General features: G+C 40.8%; 1 protein-coding gene across 2 annotated transcripts in view; it reads right to left on the reverse strand.

Moving 5' to 3' along the window:
• Nucleotides 1–16,263, reverse strand: part of NR6A1 (nuclear receptor subfamily 6 group A member 1) — a 220,235-nt gene extending 203,972 nt beyond the window's left edge. The window contains exon 1 of one of the 2 annotated variants that reach the window (XM_018055752.1): nucleotides 16,011–16,263. In XM_018055752.1, the coding sequence (XP_017911241.1) occupies nucleotides 16,011–16,110 (100 nt within the window). In that variant the 5' untranslated portion in view covers nucleotides 16,111–16,263. The remainder of the gene's footprint in view (nucleotides 1–16,010) is intronic. The other variant, XM_018055753.1, reaches the window with a different exon arrangement.

Below are 18,727 nucleotides of genomic sequence, written 5' to 3' on the forward strand. Positions count from 1 at the left end.
GCCAGGTTCCTCTGTCCATAGGATTTCCTAGGCAACAACACTGGAGTGGGTTGCCATTTCCTTCTCCAGGGAATCTTACCAACCCAAGGATCAAACCCATGTCTCCTGCATTGACAGGCAGATCTGTTATTGCTGAGTCACCAGGGAAGCCCTTACTTATAGAAAAGGAAATTGAGAAATGTTAAATAATCTTTCTACAGTAATGCAGCTACACTCCAGGTTCTTCACACATTGCATTAATTCATTCTCCAGTAAGAAATTCTGTGTGGTGATTCTACATCCTTTCAACACCACTACTCCCCAGGAGAGAGAGGTTTTAAACCCAGGTCCAACTAAAGCTAACACACGTAGTTAATCACTATATCATAATAATAGCTTGCTGAAATAATTTTAAATTGCCACTCACACAAATGCAGTTTGTCTACCATACTACAACGACTATTTATTCTACCCTTCTGAAAAAATTTGTACCTGCTATTCAGAGGTCGAATGGCACAGCTGCCAGACTAAATTGGAACACTTTCAAGGCAAAAGTCAAGATTTGAGAGACAATATTACTTTATTTAGGCTGGACAATCATGATTTCAGATCAAATTTTGTACAACTAAAACTTCCTGAGAACCCCCACTACCATCTTTAATGATCCCACACTGACAATCCCTGATGTGTGTGGCACACACACAAAGGCATATAATTTTATGATCAATTATTTCGATCAAAGTGTAAGCTAATCCTATTAAAAAACATAAAAACTAAAATAACCCTAAAGCCTACATGATCTATGTAAGAATTTAGTGCTTGCTCAAACTATTTGTTTTACTGCTGGGCTCTTCAGGGATTTATCACATTTATGATGCTAAGAGAATGTTCTATCTCACCTATTGACGCATAAAATCTGACTTTTCTTACAACATTTTTACCTTTCCTTCTATTAATAAGATAGTAGCTCAAGGCTCTCTAAACAACTGAAAACATATTCTGCCCTTTTTGGTAAGCAGACAAATTCGCTACTCATAGATCTTATGACATAGCCCAAATATAAAGCACTTTTGACGTGACGTGAAGTCACTCAGTCATGTCCAACTCTTTGCGACCCCATAGACTGTAGCCTACCAGGCTCCTCTGTCCATGGGATTTTCCAGGCAATAGTACTGGAGTGGATTGCCATTTCCTTCTCCAGGGGATCTTCCCAATCCAGGGATCGAACCCAGGTCTCCCGCATTGTAGACAGATGCTTAACTGTCTGAGCCACCAGGGAATTTTTGCCTGAGTATAAATAGGAACTTTTATTAACAAAGCTACCACTACTGTAAAATATTTTAAGCATGAATTAATAAGCTGTTAATTTTAAATAGCATTAAACGTTTATTCTGATTTCCCAGCTGGGTTCAAAAATTTCTGTGTTAAGATGGGGAAAAGAGATCTTTACAGCAAATCTGAATACTGCACACTGACACTTTGAAAAATGTCACCCTACTTTAAACCTCCTCAAATACATATTTTGAATGCTCAATGAAGAAATGACAAATCTAATTTTTTTGTCCATTCCAGGTTTCTCTTCTGTACTTAAAAGTGCCTCTTATTAATTATTTCTGATCTTAAATGTACACCCAAGGCTACCCTTAATGTTTCAGCAAACAGAATATGATTCTTTCTAACCTCTTTTGAAATCAACAAAGACTATAAATTTAACTCAAGACAGCTTTTGTAGTTCAGTTAGATTCAAGGTCATCTCAAGGCTCTTAATTACTAACCAGGATTTGAGGAGCTCTGCAATTGGTGTAGTCGAAGGAAAGAGCAGCTGGCTTATTCACTTTCTTATTAAAGAGCCTTATAAAAACTGTCTTGGCAAACAGCAAATTCTCTTACCACCAGTGGTGAACACAAAGAAGCAGAGCAAATAATCTTCAAACATTTGTGTTTACTCTCAATCAACAAACTTTTTAAATTACCACAAGACTCTGAGGTCTTCATTTCAGCAATATGATTTATAATTCATAACTTATAGATAGCCAGACTCCAAAAAATGTTTATATTTCCATTCTGAAACCAGCTCTGCTAAAAATTATGAATGTCCTTCAAATTAGCATAAAATTTATTTAGGTTTTCACTATCAAACCCTGTGCAGGATCAGTTTTTCAGTCACTGAGGAAGGAAACCATGCAAAGTATGCAGATATCTAAAGGAATGTAAATTTAATTTCTCTCTCCATGTACTTAATTTCCAGTCAAATTCAGTTGTAAGTTTCAGGACATATTCAAGACTTTGAGGCAACTGATACAGTTGTATTTGAAGAGAGACATACAGACACATACATAGACATACAAACACACACACACACCCTAATCCATCCTCCTGAGATTTTGAGAGGCAACCAGAGAAGGCTCCAGAGTGTCTTTGTGACCCACTCACCCATAATCTATAAGAGAAAGAAGGCAGTCTCAGAAGGGTCCATAAGCACTGCTCTGACTAGGCTGGAGATACTGGGGTAGGCAGCAGAAGGCAATGTGCATGCTTCCGGGGGTGGGGGTGGGGAGGGGGGTGTACTAATGCCAGAAAGCTACAAGATTCAGAAAACAAAAGGCAAGGGAATGATTCCACATACCCTTCTGTAACAGGAGACTAGAGCAAACAGCGTACCTGTGTCTCAATTCTATCTCAAGCATCAGGCATATATTAAAAAATAGTAATAAGCCCTAAATGTTAATATACAAGATGTATTAGCGTAAATTAAACTGGTTGTTGCTGATGGTACATTGAGGTAGACACATACGTCTAAAAATCTGGGCCCCCACAAAATAAGCCAAAAGAGCGCACAAGATAGTCTAGAGAGTATCATTAAAACAATGAGAAACTAAACTATCTTAATGTTCAACAATGAAAAACAATGAGATATCATATGGCTATTAAAAGTTTCAAGCGAGTTAATGTTGAATCAGCAAAGCTTACAAACTGAGGAAAAAAAGTAAAATCAAACAAAAAGCATAAAACAATGGTATATACTGTAAGATCACAACAATTAGCAAAAAACTAGGATTTGAATAAAGTCTAGAAGAAAACATAAGAAAATGCTAATAAAAGTCACCTGGAAGCAAAATTATAGGTAATTTTTCCTTCAGTTTCCATATTTTCTAGTGATGACACATTTCTAATTTTAAAATCATTAGATTCCTAAGTAGCTCAAACCTAAGGAACCTAAGGGCCACAAGCAATTCAAGTCCAGAATTCAGAGATCACACCATTTAAATCTAAATACAAGATACAGCTAAATCCTTCCTGCTTTTATTGATATGCAAGCACTTCCAACTGTGTTCCCCAGGAAGTGTCCCTAAGACAACACTCTAAACTTGCTTTCCAAACAAGGCATTGGAAACACTGGGTATTCTTCAGCCAAGAGCCCCTCTATGCTCTGAAAACTAGCTTTGCAAAATAAATTTACAGTATTTCACACACTTCATATTACCCATAAATGCTCAGCAACTGTTAATATTAATGGGCATACTACATTAAAAGTACTTTACTTGAAATATTTTAAAAGGCTCATGGCAGATAGCACATTTTATCTTCAAATGTTAAAACACATTTTTTCATCACAGTAGTACTTTCAGTAACTGAGCTGCTCGCCAGCAGTTAGCTCTGAATTCCAGTCAGTCCAACTATCTTTCAGATTTAAACTGTCAGCAAGTAAGAGAATATTTTTTTGCAGGAGAGCAATTGTAACTTCCCATTTTAGGTGATTGATTAAGTTCTCTCCTCTAAAAGGCTGATTGGTTTCCTGGTGCCAGTAAAATGATTGATGAATATTTCAACTGCAGCTCCCTTGCTAACCCCCCTCCACCCCTCCCCCATGCATTGCCGCCCCTTTCCTGCTGGGTTCCCTTTTTACTGACCAACAGCATTTAAGGAGGGTTTGCAATTTTCCTTAATGAATCCAAGTTCTCAAACTCAGGGCATTTAAGTCTTAAGAGGACAGGACTCTTCTCAGTGCTGAAGGAATACTGCAGATAAAAATTCCTTTACAAGGAATAAGGGAAAACTCTGAAATTAACTATGGGCTTGACTCAGTGAATGAAATTGTCCTTACAAAAGAAAAGTGTGGCATGGTTGTGGGGGAGGAGGTATAAGAATAGTGATCATGTTAAAAAAGAAAAGAACACTGAATCTCGAGTTTACATTACAAATTATCATAACATCATAACTTTAACTGCAAACATTTCTATAATACAGACCCAGAGAACTGAATTTACATGTAAATTATGTGATTCCGAAGACCTTAAAGCAGCCAGGTGTTCTAATAAGGAGACAAAAGTATGGTAAGCATTAAGGAATGTAAATATTCCTTGAGGGATGACCAAACAGTATCTAAAGTCAAAATCACCCCAATGAATCTGTGCTGTGAGTAGCATAGTTATTTGCTTTAGGCAGGACTTTCCTAAATTGCAACTTCCTGTTTTACCCAACTCATTTCATCATAAAGCTGGAAAATTCCTTCAGGGATTACCTAATTTAGCGCCTTCATTTTATAGGTAGACCCATAGAAACATGCCTTTATAAGAGAGCTAGAATCAGAACCCGGGCCAAACCTAGGCCCACCAACTATTTCCTGAGCCTCATACCTCCTCAAATAGTGTGGCTGCTCTGTTCTCTCAAGTCCTTCCCTGCTCACACGACATTACTACTATAATCTATTAACCCCCACTGTCACATTGTTCTCACTATCTCCTTGCTAGAAAATCACTCTCTATATTTTACAAGCTCTGGACAACCGGTTCTTCTATTTCCACTTTCAAAAGGTCACATCAATCTTGGATTGGTCTTCCTTTTTTTCATATATCCAGCTTTTGTGTGGCAGAAATTTTTTAAAAATGTACAGGAGACAAAGGCTACCTTTTCCTAAATGGCATTCCCCAAAGTACTCAAGCCAACAACCAGGGATTTGTTGACCATCTCATCTTAATCTGGTGTATCTGGTCATTTTAGTTATAAGGAGTGCTGTATTTCCAAACAGAAATGTACTATATTCTGGTTCCAGGAGGGCTTTTCAAACCTTGGATTTAACTTCAACACTCAGCTTGACTTACATACTGCCCCAATTCTCTCAAGTGACTGAAAAGCATATTCTCTTCTCTTGTATTTTGTAGACTTTCTCTGACTACCTGCAAAGAACTCAGACTCAAAGGACTCTGACATAGGAAAAGACTCAAAATTCCTGACCTGATTATTCTTTCATTTATCCATTCATTCAAGAAACACCAATTACTTGTGTTTTTAGTGCTGAGGCTACAGATTCAAGATACGGTATCACTGGCTTGAATAGCGCGAAATCCCCTCTTTCCTTAGCACTCAAAGATAGTCTCTGATTCTATCAAAACTGTGTTCTGGTTGGCTTATTTATTAGAGCCAACATGAAAGAGAAATAAATCACTTGCAACTCTAACAGTGGATCTCTGTGACTCTATTCTATAGGGAGTTGAGCTGTGTATAATCCTCAACAATTATAAATCGCCTGGATTCACAAGTATGTGCTTTGAGGCAAACACTAGGCTTGGCACTCTACAGACTTTATCACGAGTCCTAATAACACTGCCCTCAATTTCAGAAACATTATAGTACATGGGGAGAAGGGGAGTGGAAGGAGAGATTAAACCTAGGAAACAAATGATTAATGGTGTTACTAACTGTAAAAACTAGGGTTTAATCTCTGTGGGCTTCAGTTTTCACATCTGCAAAATGCAGGTGACACTCGAACACCAACCTCACAGAGTTATGAAAACAGAGCAAGTTTACATATGTAAGGTGCTTAAACATTATATAATAGCAACTATATAAATGCTAGCTGCTGTTATTATTCAATGAGAACACAAAAGTTCAGAGCAGTCAAGTGACAAAGTCACACAGCTGTGATCTTTGTACTGCCACACTCCAGAGTCTCTGCTCTTTCCCTCTCATATTATCTAACCAAAATCCTTCCTCCCTTACTGAAACCACTGCCACTTCAAAAAAATAAAGCCCTCTAAACAGATATCAGTGGGGGGTTCCCCCAGGTGGTTTATTATCCTGCCAAAAAGGCATTTTGGAGGAAGGATTGTAAGGCTAAAGAGAAGCCTCCTAACAGGTTAGATTTCAAAGTACAGCAAAAATATAGAAGGGGAAAAAAACACAAATCTGCCTCAGTTATTAAGCTTAGTAATTAAAATGATTTAGCTCATCTGAAACTTGAAATAATATCCAAGCATTAAAATGAATTTTCTCATTATTAGGCTGCAACCCCTACAGAACACAAAAATGCTTAGAAAGGTACATTAAACGAAACTCCAAGAACATCAAGATGACTACAGAGACCTCAGGAAGGTAGCCCAGATATCTCACTGATCTTTCATCACCCACCAAGCTTTTCATCTTAAATTCTGATCCAGTAACTCCTTATTGTTATTCACATTGTTCTGTGACATTTCTTTTGCCAGCAAACTCACTCCAGAATGAGTTCTACCTAGCAACAACCCTAAGGAGTAAATCCCTAACTCTTTAACAACACACTAATTGACTTACACTAAAATGTTACTCACACTAGGAAAGGGTATTCTTACATCAGCAAAGGAGATACTTCTCCTATACAGACTTTATTACAACCTCCCTCAGTGAAAACTAGGTTAAAGGAAAACCAATCTACAAACTGACACTGCCAAAATCACAGCTTTAGAAGGCTCAGTGAAAGCCAACACACCTACTGAAAGCAAACAAGCAAACCATTCTTTTATGTTTGTAACTGTCCTTTTTTTTAATTGAAGTATAGTTGATTTAAAATGTTGTTAATTTCTGCTGCACAGCTAAGTAATTCAATTAAATATAGATACATACATTCTTTCTTGAATATTCTTTTCCATGATAGTTTATCATAGGAAGCAAACTATTCTTGAAGGAAATTTTGAAAAGATAAGAGGGTTTTATCTCTTAAATATTTTAATTTTTTATAGCAATGACTCTTTAGCAAGTAATAAAGTATTTCTGTATTGTCAGATTTATTTCCACAATTATAAATCCACCCTTGGGGAGGAAACAGGTTCTATTGGAAATTTTCTAATACAAATAATTAACAGTTAAGCAACAGGTTTCACATGACAAGTAATAAAAGCCTTATCAGAGAACTCAGTGAGGTGAGCTATGTCATACTTCATTTAGTCTCAAGCAAAGAAAACTTAAAATGAACTCATTTTCATTTTTTTTCCTATATAGCCTCTTTACAGAGATTTTTTTTTGACAAAGAGAAGGAATGAAAAACCCAAAGTAACTAAGCGCTAACAATAATACCTGGTAAAGTCACCATTTTCTTACACATTAAGTCAGTCTGTTTAGAAAAGAAGTTCTCTGATTACTTTGGTCTGCGTGGTCGCAGGATCCCTTTTACACAACTAAAAATTACTGAGGACCCAAAGAGCTAACATTTACACAGGTTATATCTAGTGATATTTACCACAGTGTGAAATCTTTTTAAATATCTGTTAATTCATCCAAAAGTAACAAGAAACCTGTTACATGTTAATATAACCTATTTTATGAAAAGTAACTATAATTTCCAACAAAACAACAAAATTGATGAGAAGAGTAGCACTGTTTTATATTTTTACTAATCTTTAATATCTGGTTTAATTCTGGCGGTTAGGATTCTCCCACATGCTTCTGCATTCAGTATGCTGTGATATACTGTTTTGGTTGAAGTATACACAGAAAATCTGGTCTCACACAGATTTGTAATTGGAAATGGAAGAACTGTTTCCTAATGAAAATAATTGTAGGTATTTTCCTTTGATAATACACCAAAATTCAGTAAGTAGTGGTTTCTTAAAGGTCAGTTCAAAGGGAAATCTAAAACCGTATCAATGAACTTTGTGCACTCTGTTACATTAAAACCCATTGGTCTATTTAGCACTTTGAACCCATCTTTTCTCCATTCAGAATTTTTTAACATCATACACTGGATAATTTGGAAACTGCTCCTTCACCAAAATGGATCTTCAAAATGTTGAAACATTTCATTATATAATATTTTTTAAAAATCAGATTTATCAGTAACATCAACATTAGGGCTCACCAGAAAAGGCTTTAAGTATTGGGAAGTTGTCAAGCTCAAAGCGGCAAGTACAAGTTTTCCAAAATTCTAATTGTCACCTGAAAGTTCAAATTTTACTCACCATCAAGAAGCATTGTCAGTTTTCCCTGGCCTAACAGGCTCCCTGTTCATTTTCCAAAACATGGTCTGCCAAATGCCCAATGAATATGGTCTGTCAATTGTTCTTTCAAGTAAAAATTGTGTTCCATGAAAAAAGCAGCTAATTCAGCTCACAACATAATTGCAGAAGCACTTTTCCTAGAAACAATTATTCTGTTTTGGTAAGCAGAAGAAATGCTTTGTGCGTTTGCCATTTCCTCAAACAGAATACCAAAAACATCTGTACTCAGGGGTAGAGATTTGATAAAATTAATCATTTTTACTACTTCATCCAGGACGTTCTTAAGTGAAAATAGCTTAAAAAAAAATACAAGTGACTAGAACTGAAGAATGCAATGACTACTACTACAGTTTGATGCTTTGATTTCTGCTAAGGTGCCAATAATTCACCCACCATCATTTCTCAACATGAGCCCAAATGTCAACATCGCAAAAAAAGCAAATAATGTCAGCATTATAAAAATAATTCTGACCTCAAGAACCTCCTGAAAAGGTTTCAGGGCCCATTCTTCCGTGGTTCATGGATGACACTTTGAAAACTACTGGTTTACACCATACAGTAAATTATTAATAACAAATTTAAGTACTCAATAAATAGGAAGAGATTAAGTCTGAAACAATCTAGTAACAAATGATCAAGAAACCACTGACAAAAAACACAATCCAACTATGTATTATTTCATTACTCACTTATGAATTTTAAAAGGCAAGAGATGAGGAAACAAGATAAAAAGTGTGTAAGACTTCAAGTGTCCTCTTCTTTCTTGTGAGAGAAAAACTAAATTATACAAACGAGTTAACTGTGATAAAAAGAACACTGTATCTGATGCAGTGTGTGTGTGAGAGTCACTCAGTCACAACCGACTCTTGCGACCCCATGGACTATACAGTTCATGGAATTCTTTAGGACAGAATACTGGAGTGGGTAGCTGTTCCCTTCTCCAGGGGATCTTCCCAACGCAGGGATCAAACCCAGGTCTCCCACACTGCAGGTAGATTCTTTACCAGTAGAACATAAGAAATTAACAACAACAAAATCAAGACTTTTTAAAATCCTTCCAAGACACTATGGATTCAAGACTGAAATGAATGCAAGAATTAATTTTTTAAATGAAAACTAATACCAGTTAAGGTAGTCCCCCCAACTCCCCATCCTTTCACAGAACCAGAATGTCCATCATTTTGGCACAGATTTGTTACTGAAATGTTTCCTAAATCTTAAACTATGAAATTATACCTCTGGACTTGAAGTATAATAGGAAATTTTAAAATCTGTTTAATTATGTCCTTTTTCAATCAATGTATTTAGAAGGAAAATTAAAAACACAGAAAATTTAACACTACAATGATGGGTTGGAAGAGCAGGCACTCATAGATCTCTGAACTGCTTTTATAAAAATATTCACTGAAATATAAGGAAGAGCCGGAAATAAAAAACTGAGAAAGTTATCTACTTCTGCCACATGAGGGCTTTAGTTGTGCATTTCACTCTCAAAATTACAATTCTCGTTTATTTTCTACATAATTACAAATTGTTTCCAATGCAAACTGTTGTTAAAGCAAATATCTGTTTGATATATCCTCTACTAATACACAGTGCAATTCCAATGTGATATAGCTTATCACTCAAACAACTCCCTCTATCATTATTACCAGCTTCTCTTTATGATTTCTCACTCTAAACAATGAGAGCAAAATCACCACTCCGGTTCAAACCACCCACAGAGTGTATCTTCAAATCAAATGCCCGGATTTGTTTCCAGAATACATTACATGTTGCTGCCTAGGGAATTGGTTTTGGAAACATTACACTTGGCAGCTGACCTATCAACAGTGCCAGTAGAATTGACACCAACTTAAAGGCCAGAGTCCCTCTAGAAAACTGAAAAATATGCTGCTACTGCCATCTGTGGTTTATGGTTGAATAGCTTCTCCTGTATAAACAAATTGAAAGGTATGTACAGTTAGCAATTAGGTTCCAAAGATTTCATCATTTGAAGATACTTTTTAAAGTTAAACTCTGAATATAACAAATTGTTGAGTTTATTAAGTGTTCACATTAAGAATTTGTGATTCCTTATTTGAACTTACGAATATAACGCTGATGGAGAAACCACAACTACTTTGATTGAAAATTTTTCCATTGCATAAAGGCTAACTTTTGTTTTCCCCAAACACACACTCCTAAAGAAATTCAAAACACTTGAATGCCTCTGGTGAACTTAAAATGAGAATAATTTCTCTTCTGAAATAATGACTGTCAATACTACAACATCCCCCAAATTTTTAAAGCAAAAAACAAAAAAGTATTTTTAAAGAAATCTAGGAATTTTCTATTCAGACATGAGAGTTTGCACCCTTCAAAATAAATTTTAAAGACTCAATTATCCCTATAATTTTTTTTTAAGAACAAAACATCCAAGATGCAAATGAGGCTGAAAGTAGACTATTTTCAACTTATTTTCTCTCAGTTTGCTTTCTCAAATGACAACCACTGTAGCTTAGGGATCAAAAGATTTGGTGCAGCTGGGGGTGGGGAAGAAAGCAATTCAGATCCCCAGCAGCCAGCTGAGGAAATCCTGGTTCGCTCCCCAACTAAATCACTGTTAATTAGAATTACCGGGTTACATAGTAAAGTCTTATTTAAATAATCGTAAACAGCAAAAAAAAAATCTCTTTTCTTGAGAAGCTGTTCTCCCCAGGCTACTATTTAACAGCAGGTAGTAATGGAAGAATGAAATAAAGTAGGAAATGTTTTAATCTTTCACATAAAGTTTTCTATTTATGGTTATTTCTAAACCACACTGAAAAAACAGGTTAGACAAACAGCCTTATCTTTCTCATAAAGACAACCCATGTCGGAAAACAAGCAATAAATGGAAGCCTGGGACTGATTCTAGGAATAATATATATATATATCAAAGTTAATCCAGAGTTGGTTTTTCTGTTTGTTTTTTAACATAGATTAAGCTCAGACAAATCTGAAACTTCGGCTCTGAGAGGGACTCAACACCCAAAAAATAATTAGCTGCTCAGCACTTTTTGCTGACTTTAATAATTCTGGTATTTTTGAACCCTAGTTATTAACAAAGGCATCCATGAACCCTTAAGAAATTATCTGAATCAGGAAAAAGTTGACCTTAAGAATGTAAAAGTTTGAAAGAAAACATTTTCCTTCACAACTTGTTGGTCTCAAATACTTTTAAAGTATTACACAGTTGGGTATATTGGATCATCACCTGTGTGGACATATTCAATAGCTACTTTCTGTTTAAAATTGTTTCAAGGACACTTTTATTCTTTGCTGAAAAGCAAAACTTATCTGTTGATTCAGAACTTTCTATTTTCCTGATTGTGAACCTTTTTCACATATAAGACAACTGGTACACATAAAATGAGGCATTTTTCTTGCCCTACTTTAATAGATTTGACCAACAACATTAAAATTTACTCATAAATGGCATCTTACCAAATTTAACTTTCAATCTAATTATATAAAATATTGCAAAAAATACTTAAATGGAGAATGTCATTTAACTTGACTACAACAGAAAATTAAATAATAACCAAAACTTATGAAAAGGCCCCAAAAATCTAGATGAGCTTGCTGAAAATGAAGTCTCCTAATTTTGGAGACTATCCCAGCTAAGGCTATCCCAAAGCCAGAAGTTACCATGTGAACACAATTCATTAATGGGCCAATTTATTCAACACAAACCAATAAATACTTAGTTATAAAAACAAAATGATGTCTTAATACAGGATGAAACTCCAAATACAGCCCCAGACCCCAGAACATGCAGGCTCATTAGCAATTTAAAGCCAGCTTTCACAACAGGCACTAGTTTTGAGAAATTTCACCACATTTGCAGTTAGCATTTCTATCCTCCATTCTCCACTAAACTAAACCTAGATATTTAAACCTAAAACTATTTCCTAACCTTTGCTCCACAACCCCAGGAAAGGGAAAAAATGAAAAAAACAAGAAATTACTAATAAAATATGAAATATAGGATTTGAGCATAATTTAGGAAATTCACCAGCAGTTTTATTCACTAGCTCATCTCCCTCCCCACCATCTAACTCCTCTCTGCACTAATTCATGCTTACACACACACACCTTTTTGCTACAGAATTCAGAATGATTTATTGGTTTGGAACATGTTCATACTTAAGATTACATGAAAGAGTATGATAGATGGTAAAGCTGAGATTGGAAATGTGGTCATCTCACACCTCAGCTCACCGATGAATCTATTCATTGTTGCCTTTCTGTGTTCTTTGGAGGTCACAGAACCCACTAAAAAACACCTGTTTGCTGTTTGGACTAAAGAACAACAGTACTATAGTATGCTTTTTTGCTTGTTTGTTTAATGAAGGTAGAAAATTCTGGACTGACTCAGAACTAACTTGATCTTTAAAGTCACAAAACTGAAAAGTTACACTGTCACGGAAAATACCTACTAAAGTATTTTCAGGGATAAACATTCAGATGGCATGGTCTTAACAGAAAAAGGGCATCAGGTTTATTTAGTGAACTTCTCTCCAATTCCTCCAACGTGTAATTATATAAAACATGCTTTTAATTACTTATAATGGCTTATAAACTTCCTTTGCTTGAAACATTTAGAACTCCATTATTCTCTCAAAATAAAATGATCAAGTGCAATATTGACATATACTTCTTCAAATCATTCATCTTCCTTTTAAATTCTGATTGAATTCATGTTTGTCATCAAAACCTAAAAGCAACAACTGAAATATTTAGTGCAGTGAGCACAGGGAATTCTTGGAAGGGTGATGGTGCATCAAAAGACTAGCAATTCTGTTCGGATAGAATAATAAAAACCATTTAAAGGACTGTAAATTCATCATCAATGGCGTTTCCAGCAGGAAAACATTTCTAAAATTTCACTTTCAGTTTATTTCTTCATGTCACAAACCAAAAGATCTGCTATCTAGATGACTATCTACTGCAAATAATTCGTATAAAATAGAAATCAGCCACCAGGATAAAAAGCCAGGAGAATGCATTTTCTCTGCTTTAAACCTAAGCAGTTTCATTTACTTTTGGAGAAAAATATTAATTAGGAATTATATTACGGAAAAAAAAAAAAACCCACCATTCCAAAGATAAACTTTTTTTCTTTTTTGGTAATTCTTCTGTGAATTATAACTTAATAAGAGATAATGAACATAAACTGTTAAACAGTACACACTACTCATTTTTACACTGGGAAATAAAACTTTCCGCAACAGTCTAATGTTTCATGTATTTTCCTTAGAGCCCATCAAACTGCCAAAAGTCCCATTCTGTTTTCAACAAAAAGGAAATATTTGTAGCACTAAATTGGGCTGATGTAAAATACTAAAGCCACCTTAGCCTAAATGGATTGCTTGATAACATTCTTTTAAATGGTCCTGACCGACTGAGGAAATGAGACTGTGAAAGGGAAATGTGATTAAGAGTTAAAATTACCGCTGAGTTCTTTAAAATGTACTAATGAATAATTAATAGCAAATGCAGTTCCTAGACTTCCCTTACAACAATATTCTCAAGTAGAACTGAAAGTACTGACTGTAGTAAAAAATCCATCAGCTACGAGTCGCACAGGTGGGTACAGGAAGCATACACACACAGATAAGCATTAGGAAATTACACACACTAATACGGGCCATAATATAGATCTGAGCTTCTACAGATCTGGTTAAAAAAAATCAGCATGGTAAATTTTAGATCAAAATTTACAACTTTAACACATTAACACCAAACCAAATCACCTCTTAAAAAGCTTAAAAGTCAAAAGCACTAAAGAAATCCTTTGTTCCTATGATACTATCTCCTTCCACCCTAACTGGATTCCTGCCTCTTCCTTTGTGACACGGGATTTTATTGATCTCAAACATGTTCACATTCAGAAATTAGTCTCCAAAGACAACCCAAGGGACTGCAAGCCACCTAGATACTACACATCACAGACATCTCAAAAAAAAGACAAGAGCTTTGAAAACATATCACTATTTGGTCAGCAACAGTAAATGAAGCTAACCAGGCTCTCTTCGAAACCGACTTTTTCCTTAACTGGTAAAAATGCCAGATCTACTCAACTGGCAATAAATGTCTGATGAGTTCATAAATTTATGAAGGCGGAGATACACCCCAAAATTGCTCCCCATTCATTCAGCAACTGAGCGCCTAAGTGACCTATTTTCAGGTTACTTTCCTCACACCTGCCAGGCCACTGTCCTGATTGAGAAACTTCTTGCTGAAGCAATTAATTTTTAGTGCCTACTAACTGTCCCGGGTGTTTGCATTCAATTTGAAATCTGTTACTTGTTAGACACTGTTCGGTCCTAGATCTTTCAGAGAATTGCGCGTTTATGGCGCAGAGAGGGGAGGAGGCGCGGATCTCCGAGAGCCTGCCCTTTATTCGGAAATGAGGAGATGTGAAAGGTGGAAGGCAGGGCAAATAAATAAATAAATCGGGTTTGCCGCCGAAGCGTTTGCCGGCCGGTACGAGCACCCTTTGTAATGCAGGCCTCCCGGGGCTATCGCCTGCGCTAATTGCTCCAGGGCGCTTTCCAAGTTCAAAAGTTCACCTTTTACGACCTCACAAAAGCTCCTTACACGTTACCAATAAAAACATTCCGCGGCAAACACTGTGGGGGGAAATATCAAACAGATACAAATAAAACACCCCGCGGGGGCAGAGAGCCGGCGGGGGCGGTGTGGGGAGAGCGGTGGGGGGAGTCGGGCCCAGCCGCAGCCCCGAGGAACCTGAGGACTTGGCCCGGACACGGGGGCAGGGGGGCGCGCGGAGGGAAGGGCCGGGCCAGGTGATCGCCCGGGCTCCGGGAGCGCCAAAGGGAAGAGGAGAAGTAAGGCTGGGCGGGCGCGGGCCGGGACCAGCGGGCGGAAAGAGGAAAGAGGCAGGTGCCCCGGGTCCCCGGTCGGGCCGGTGCGCCGAGGCATCGGGAGACCGGGCTGAGCAGGGCGGGGAGGAGCGCGCGGGGCAGGAGCGCGGAGAAGCTGGGTCCGAAAAGGAACCGCTGAGCCAGGAGCTCTGGGACGCGGGGGTGGGCGCCGAGAGGGAGGCGGGTGGGCAGCCCGGGAAGCGCGGCAGCGCGGAGGGGAGAGAAAGAGGCTCCCAAAAGGTGAGGGGCAGAGAGAACCCAGGGGACGAGGGTGTGGCGGCGGCAGGGCGCCGAGGGAGCGTCCGCGGAGGGAGGAGGGACCCGCGGCGGGGAGCGCTGAGAGGGTCGGCGGAGGGGAAAGACTCGGAGCTGAAGGGACCCTTTGGACGAAGAGACCCTCGCAAGGGGGTCCCTCGGAGGCCGGGAAGGGGAGGATGGGAAAAAGGGGACCCGAGGGGAAGGGGACGCCCCCACTGACGGGACTGGAGGTGAGGGGGGCCGGTGGAGAGGGGCCGGTGCGGAGGGGATCGGGGTGGGGGGAGGATTCGGGCTGAGGGACAGGGCCGGGGGGAGGGGAGGCCTGTGCTGAAGGGACCGAGGGGAGGGGGAAACGGAGGTCGGGGTGGAGGAAGCCAGGCAGGAGGGGGATCCGCGCGGAGGGGAGTCCGCCCGGGGGGGGGGGAGGGCGGCGAAGGAGGATCGGCGCTGAAGGGGGACCGGGGTGAAGGTTCGCGCTGAGGGAACCCGGGGCCGCCGCGGCTTCCCAGAGAGAGAGGGAGAGAGTCAGCTGAGAGGAGGGGACTCCCCGGGGTAAGGGGACAGAGGCCGGGTTCTCGCCGGGCCGAGACTTTGCACGCCCCTCACCCACCGTTGCGCGGCGGCGGAGGGAGCGCGGCGGGCGGCTCCAGGAACCCCGCCGAGCCCCCGCCGCCTCCCCCTCCGCTAGGCGGCCGTTCGTCCCGCTCCATGCGGTGGAGCTCAGGGCCCGCGCTCGGTTCGCTGCTCCGCCATGACCGGCGCCCTCGTCGCCGTCGTCGTCCGCCAGGGGGAGGGGGCTGTCAGGGGCCAGCGGGCTCCCGGCCGCGGCGCTCTCTGGGCCCCGAGCCGCCGGGCTCCGCGCCCCTCCGCGCCGCGCCCCCTCAGCACTGGCCAGCTCCCACCCCCGACGTCACGCGCCGCTGCCACGCACTGCCCTGCGGGGCACGCTGGGAATTGGAGTCCGCCGGGCGAGGCCGGCCACGCTGGACCCCACCAACGGAAGGGGTGGGAGGAGGGAAAAGCGGCCTTGAGAAGGGGAGGCCAAGGCCTGTTAATATTACGAACCCTGATGAAGACTTCCGGTACAAGTTGAATAAAGGTTACTTCAGGACCTTCTAATTATTGTGACTTATCCGTGTATTCAACCTTCCTTGTGACTCCTCGGATCCCCCCATCCCGAGAATGAGTCTTTCCTAGGAGGCGGATCACCGAGGAGCCGGGTGAGCACGTGCAAAGAGGCCCAGCCCCGTAGGCGGGTCTCAGAGGGGGCGGTGTTTGTAGGTACTCACAAGGGCCTTCCTCCGCGGCTTCGGGACAAATTGGACCCGAGATTAAAGGACCCGAGTTTAACTCGAGGTGACCGCGTTCGTATGCAAATAGAATCTATAAAACTCTGCTTTCCGGGGTACTCTTTAAAGCCTTTTTACCTCCGGGTGGGCGGGAAAGACTGAAGTTTCTCTTCCTCCTCTTTCATTTTCCCCCTGCCCAAGGAACGGAGCAGAATGGCAAACTAAGCTTCAAGCCATTGATGCTATTAAAGAAACTCAGGCTGTTTACTCCTGGGGTCTTGAAGCCCTTCGTTTGAGAGCGTCCTTCCTCGGTCTTGTTCGCCTTCCTTACTCCTGAGTTTTCCTATCAATAAAACGGGGTTAGACTAGAGACGGGGTCAAATTGGAAGATCCCAACCTCCCCCACCCGTGCTCCTTGCCTCGGTTTCCCAGAGCACAATCCCGGATTTCGCAGTTTCCGCTGCAAAGCCCCCCTACTACTGCCACCAGGTGGCGCGCGGCCACCAGCGTCTGGGCTTGCCCCGGCAGTCCGCCTTCAGCGACTGTCTCTGTAAAGGGCTCATCGTGGCCGCCTCCCAAGGTCTAACCAGGGTCTACCTGGGCTGTTCGAAGACAAAGAACAAGAACACTGATTCCTTGCCCGCCTCTAGTCTCCCGGGTTATGCCGCAGCTTCCTCACTGGCTGCCCACTCCCCAGCCTGTCTCCCATCCGGACTCCCACCCTGCCTTACCAATCCGTCGGCTTGTCTATGTCATTGCTTGCTTATTAATTTTTAAGTCCTTATACTGGAATTCGCACTCCTGCCTGATCTGACCCCTTCCACATTTCTCATCACAGCCCTTCCCTCACCTGCTTGGCAGGATGTTTTGTAATGCTTCCCTGTATTTACGGGTTGAGTGGCTGTACCTTACCAGCACCGGTTAACCTGTACTGCCTCCTTAATCTGTAACTGCTACTGTTCTGAGAGTTTGACATTAACGCCATGTTCTCTAAACCTCACATCTGCTTTATGAGGAGCTTTAGCTCCAATATTGCCTCTATCATATACTGACGAAATCACCCTTCGGTGATGGGGATTCCAAACCCAGTCGGTCAAACACCAGAGCTTGAACGCTTGGCTCCTTCACACTGTTGGCTTGACCCAATCCTCTCCCAAACTCCTATTCATCTTTCAAGATCCTGTTCAAATACCCTCTCATGGATATTTATATCCCACCAGGGGACACCTGGATCCCCAATGTGTCCCCTTACTGCTGTTGAGTTCTCTGTGGACAGTGACAGATGGTCTCTGTGTGATTGCTTCCCCACTGCTATTCCCCAGCTCCCAAGGGGAAAGGGAGTCCTTAGAGTAGGGAGGGAGACAGAGGAGATGGGTCTTCTGGGCCATTCCTTCAGCTCTAGGTTCTAAAATGAGTTAGGATCAGATGGCCTTCCTAGAGCCAAAACTTCCCTTTATTACAGACTTCTGGAGGTAGTAAGTTCCCCTTCCCTGGAGATCCAATCAGGAGCTAAGTGGCACTGCAGAAACCTCTGGAAGGCCTGGGGTTTTCTAAGTCGACTCTCAAAGATGGACAGAAAAGTGCAGTCAAACTCTCAGCCCTTGGAAGCAGCTCCTCCTCTTCCTTGAGAGTCCAGCTCTGTTGTCAGCTGCCACACAAAAACCTTTCTAGATCTTGACTGGTCAAATCCCTCTGTTCTCACTCTCATTATAACCTCAGCTGCTGAGCACAAAACCTGAACACAGTAGACAATAATCGCTGAGGGGGTGAAAGAACAAATAAAACATATCTAATCTTTTTACTTAATAACTGTGCCTTTGGTTACCTCCAGACCTCAAAGTCCTGGTTTCAGGCTTCCCTTGTGGCTCAACGGTAAAGAATCCATCTGTCAATGCAGGAAACAGGGGCTTGATCCTTGATCTGGGAAAATTCCACATGCCTCAGAGCAACTAAGCTGGTGTGCCACAATTATTGAGCCTGTGCTCTGAAGCCTGGGAGCCGAAACTACTGAGCCCAAGTGTTGCAACCACGGAAGCCC

Source organism: Capra hircus, chromosome 11, assembly GCF_001704415.2.
Source record: "Capra hircus breed San Clemente chromosome 11, ASM170441v1, whole genome shotgun sequence".
Lineage (NCBI taxonomy): Eukaryota > Metazoa > Chordata > Mammalia > Artiodactyla > Bovidae > Capra > Capra hircus.